The following is a 5009-nucleotide window of genomic DNA, read 5'->3' as shown; positions in this document are numbered from 1 at the left end:
AAGAATCGGAGACAAATCCCAGCAGGGGGATATATCTTATCCAAGTGCTATAATTTATCTATTTGCGTTATTAGATATGTATGTTAAAAATTGGCCCCTCTGCATTCCGCGGTGGTCCGATCTGTTCATCGGGATAGACCAAAAACGGCTGGTGGGAGAGTAGGCAGCTCCAATTTCGGCATAATATAGATCGCACAAAAGATGAAATATATACTCTGTTAGCAGAAGCACGCTGTAAGATATCATTTTGACGTGGGGAATACGCTCCACGTTGCTTGCTTGCGTTCTGAGTTTCAATTTTCCTGAAAAGAGATAGAAGATCACATGACCTATCAATTCTCCTTAATATCACGTGCCACGCGTTTCGTGACAACCTTTCGGCTTTGGGCATTTTTATCTCGCGACGGAGCTCTCTTGAATCTGGCACAAGGCCAACGTCCAACAAATCTCAATCCCTGACATTGAACCCCATATTAAGTTCCCTGCCAGCTATACCGTCTCCGATTGTTATTTCCATCATCCTGCAATTCAAAAATGCAAGGTCTAATCCCCCTCCGTCCACTTCTCCGCGCCCCGACATCATCCCTCTCGACACGCAACTTCAGCTCTACCCGCGCCAATTCCCTCGCACGCATTAGCATTGTCGGTAACCTCGGAAACCCGCCAGAAATTCGTGCCACCTCATCCGGTCGTGAGCTCGTGAACTATTCGGTAGCAACCAGCTACGGACCCAAGGAAGATCGCCAGACGAGCTGGTGGCGCATCACAAGCTTCGTGCCTGAGGGTGCCAGCAGAGATCACTTACTAGGCCTGCCAAAAGGGTATGTCAATCGTGTGCCATTCATATATGTATATGCATATAGAACAACGGCCTTCTCGGGGCGGAGATATACCCCTGTATCTTAATTATACCGGAGGAGCCTGTTTGGAGCTGGATAGATAATAGTGAAATTCATAGCTAACTATGTCTGATTCTCTGTGACAGCACCCTCATGTACGTAGAAGGAGATGCAAGTATGCGCTCCTATGAGGACGCGGATGGAAAGAAAAATTCCGCTCTCGGTATCACCCAACGTTCGTTATCCCTTCTCATACTGTTTCGCCTTCATTCCTTATATGCCGCTTTTCACTTCTCTCCCACCTTCCATTTCACGTCTTACCTATAAAGTAACTAATCAAACCCCCCCCCCCCCCCTTTTTTTTTACAACAATAGGGTACTACGAAGTCCTTAGGCGCGGAAACAGTGAAAGCAGCGAGTAAGTGAGAAGAAAGCTATGATAGAGGAGCTTCGCGTGCCGGCAGACGAGCGACACTCTTATTTGACTACGTGCAATATCTCTTCTGGGCGTATAAGGATGGGAACTGAGAAAGCCTACATGTGGGCTTGGCTATTACCAGTATGTAAGGGTATGAATTATGTACGTGTACTCTAATTGGGCGGCTGTATATGTGATTAAACCAGCTTCCGAATGTTTCTTTTGTGTCTGATACTCTCCTCCATTTGTTGTCTTGTATGTTATTGCTGCACGGGTGAACATAAAGGGTATTTAGCGAAGTGACATCTAGTTGAGTTGGCGACACCCTCACCCAGGACCAGTTATATCTGTTGCCTGTTTTACTCAATCTTCATGTTTGTATGAATGGGTTTTGGATGACCTTTTCCGTCTTCCATTGGCCAAGTCTATATTAATTATTGGTCAAAGCCACTGTAGTCCGATTTTCACATATTTACATTTTATGTTTGTTGCTAAAAAGCAATGAAGGGCAAAATAAAACAAACAAGGCAAATCAACGTGATTTATGTATTTATTAATTTTCAGGCATATTTCCTGTTTGATATTTATTACATGTGTCACGCAAGGCGTGGATTGTAAATAACAGAGGTAAGAGTCAGGTAAATCAGCGACAAAACTAGGCCCTACTAACGACCAAATAATGCATCGCCTCCCCCTCCAGTTATCATCTGGCATATTGAGAAAAAGTAATTAAAAGATTTGAGAAATATAGAGAGAGAAATAGAAGAAACTCGCATATCGCAATTTATTCAAAGAAAGATGGCAAAGAGTCATGTGCAGTGCTTGTGTCTCGGCAAGCGTAAATAGGGAACAAAGGGGGTTTCGCAGAGGTAAAGACATATTTGCGACATGGGGTTTGAGCTAGAAGAAGAGGAAGAGAGACGGCAACAAATGCACACGCAAAATAGAGTGTCAACAGACCGATTGACCCTCGCGGCATAGTGAGTACGCCATCGAACCCGCGAGATGTACTTTAGACTTTCGTAAAATGCGCGGTTTTCTCATGGATTCTAGTATCGCTATCAAAATCTATTTCTGATACCGGAGCCTAACCTAGAGAGAGGACACGACTATTTGAGTTGAGTGGGTGGGGTGCTGGAGGCAGAGGCTTATTTATTATAGCCAAGCTGGAGAAATGGTGGTCATGGTCAATTATCGTTGTGTTTGTGGACTCAGAATTAGACCGTACGCTCCTGGGAAAGGATTATTAGCCAATGTCAGTTTTCAAGATGCATGGCGCGCAAAATATAGTAGCACATATAGAAAACGGTTATTTACCATAGAGTCGGGGAATATTCATCCATGGATTGTTTCTTCTTCAAAGCCGTCTTGGCGCGGCTACCAAAGGACCCAAAGCGAGTTGAATCTGACGCTTTGCTAATGGCGATATGAGGGTGCTCCAAGGATGGGAAATATCGACTCAAACCGACTCGGATAAGGAATGCTCGGTACATTATTGTCGCATCCTTTCCGAATCCAAAAAATGCGAATAGTAGGAAGCCACAAGTCACTTGGATCCAGCGATCATAATAGACTATGCCATGCATGGGAACTTTCACAATGACTCCCCATTCCGGCCCGTGAACGTCCTTCCACGAGTAAGGCACCCAAGGCTTTGACATTTCGATATTGCGGTAGAACACATAAACTTGTGAAGGAAAGCTGCCCAGAAGTAGTATCAGGGATAGAGTAAGGAGACGGATAAATCTCGACTTGCTTGTGTTGCTGCTTATGGAAACAATGTAGGAAAATTGTTGTCGATACTTGAACAATCGGTATATAACCAATACTAAAAGATTAGACAGATTAGCATCGAACACAATGAAAATAGCCCCGGGGTGGAAAAGAGCTTACCACAGTAGATTGTAGCCAGGAACAAAACAGCCAATGGCCATGCGAAGATAAGGGCTGTCGAGGGCCAGCTTGGGTGGAACGCAGGCATACAGCCTACAATTGCCCATATGTAATATCGACGGTGCTGGACAACGTAATGCAAAGCCATCATAAGGACAGGGATGACCACACAAAAAACAACTTCAAACGCAAGGGTACGTCTCCGCTCCCCCTTGCTTGGGATCAGGGTGGCACGATCTGTGTCCATGACATCTGCAAGTGAGCGGAATATACATACGAGAGCTCCTGCGATACCGGTTCCGAGAGGAGCGATGAGCTTTGTTTCGATATCGCAAAGCCCGGCACCATCCCACCACGTTGAAACATCATCTGTAGGCCATATTAAGGGGTTGATAAAGTTGAAGAAGTTGAAGATGACAAACCAAGCGATGAGACATGATGCAGGGAAATTCCCAGTACGTGAGTGCCAAACCAGAGGAGGAATGCACACCAGGACAGACAGAAAGGCTGTGGTAGGCAAAACAGTGGCTGCAGTTGATCTGTAATAAGGGCCACCAGGTGGATCCATTGTGGTGGGTTATATGGACGAAGAAAATATCTCAAGGGGTTAAACCCGCTGAGAAGACAGTTAACGTCCCAGACTCCAGATTAATGGAGCTGCCAGAAAGGGTAATTTTGAGACTCTTCTAACGGTTCACAAGGTGATACGAAATTCGAGACAGCGAACGAAATATCAGGATACGAAAGATGAGAGGATCAAGCGCGTAGATATCACGGCGGACATATAAGTAATTGAGAAGAAGTGATGAAAGCATGAAGCCAGAAACCGAAATCGAAGGGAATACAACGAAACTCATGGAGGCAACTAGCAATATATAAAATTTGCCAACGATCGAGCTCCATGGTGGAAGATTGTAGCTTGAACCAAGCCTGAAACCTAGAACGCAATTGCTACTATGCGCAGTGAAAGGAATAGTACGTCCAATACAGTGAGTTATTCAAGACAGGGAAGTCAGAATAACGGGACATCAGTAAATGGAATAAGAAATGAAAACCAGCAAATAGGTATAGATATCACAGGAGTGAATGTCAAAACTCTGTGCTTGAAAATGAGAGTCTGTGTCCTGCAATATTGATATTGAGTTGCGGTTGATCTAACCCGATTCGAGGCTCAATAACAACAGCAACAGTCAATCAAATCGTCTGAATTGCAGTCACAACTCCTGCAAACCGGGAAGAAACTTCGAAGTCTTCAACAATTTCTGCAAGACATGAGATCTTTACCGGCACGAAGCTCTTGGGTCTGATAATTTGTGATAGTTTGCGTTTGAGGGCGCATTGTTAAAGCAGGCAATGCGTCCTTGAGTAATGAAGCTGGCCAACGCATCGACCAACCCCAATAAGATATTTATCCTAGAATCAAATATCAAGCTTCCAGATATATCGAACGAAGAGAATGTTGCTGTGGTATTCTCAACATTCTCAAGTCACAGGGAGCAGTTGTCTCCCGGAGAAATACACCTCCAGAATTTTTTGATCTAGACGCATGTCGGAAAGTTAAAAACGGCCCTTCTGGAATAGAGGAAACATCAAATGGTATAAATATAGATATCTACAATTTTAAGTTTCGTCAGTCATTAAGTATTTGTGATCAAAGCAGGACAAGCCCAAATTGGTGACCAAACCGATCCGTATGTAAGGGCCTACCACGCGTGCTTGACACCATCCGCTTTTCTGGTATCAATAATGATTCCTTCACGCATAGAACAAACACTGGCCCGTTGGTTCTCACGATCACTTTCACTATAGCCACTAGAATAGGTTTTCGAGCGGGGTAGCGTATTCCGTCGATTCGTAGG

The 5009-nt window shown here is 44.5% G+C and overlaps 2 protein-coding genes across 2 annotated transcripts; one reads left to right on the top strand and one right to left on the bottom strand.

Annotated features, from left to right (window-relative positions):
• Positions 1–534: 534 nt before the first annotated feature.
• HCAG_02975 (conserved hypothetical protein) lies at positions 535–1261 on the top strand (the record flags this gene model as incomplete). Its single annotated transcript, XM_001542754.1, has 3 exons — positions 535–821; positions 986–1074; positions 1215–1261. 3 exons carry the CDS (start codon positions 535–537, stop codon positions 1259–1261), a joined length of 423 nt encoding a protein of 140 aa, XP_001542804.1.
• A 1309-nt stretch (positions 1262–2570) lies between these two features.
• Positions 2571–3718, bottom strand: HCAG_02974 (predicted protein; the record flags this gene model as incomplete). Its single annotated transcript, XM_001542753.1, has 2 exons — positions 2571–3085; positions 3151–3718. The coding sequence occupies 2 exons, from the start codon at positions 3716–3718 to the stop codon at positions 2571–2573; spliced, it is 1083 nt and encodes a 360-aa protein (XP_001542803.1).
• Positions 3719–5009: the final 1291 nt, after the last annotated feature.

This window comes from Histoplasma capsulatum, genomic scaffold (genome assembly GCF_000149585.1).
Source record: "Histoplasma capsulatum NAm1 scaffold_2 genomic scaffold, whole genome shotgun sequence".
NCBI classification, from domain to species: domain Eukaryota; kingdom Fungi; phylum Ascomycota; class Eurotiomycetes; order Onygenales; family Ajellomycetaceae; genus Histoplasma; species Histoplasma mississippiense.
The sequence above is the reverse complement of the archived record's forward strand: the minus strand, read 5'-3'. Positions and strand labels throughout refer to the sequence as shown.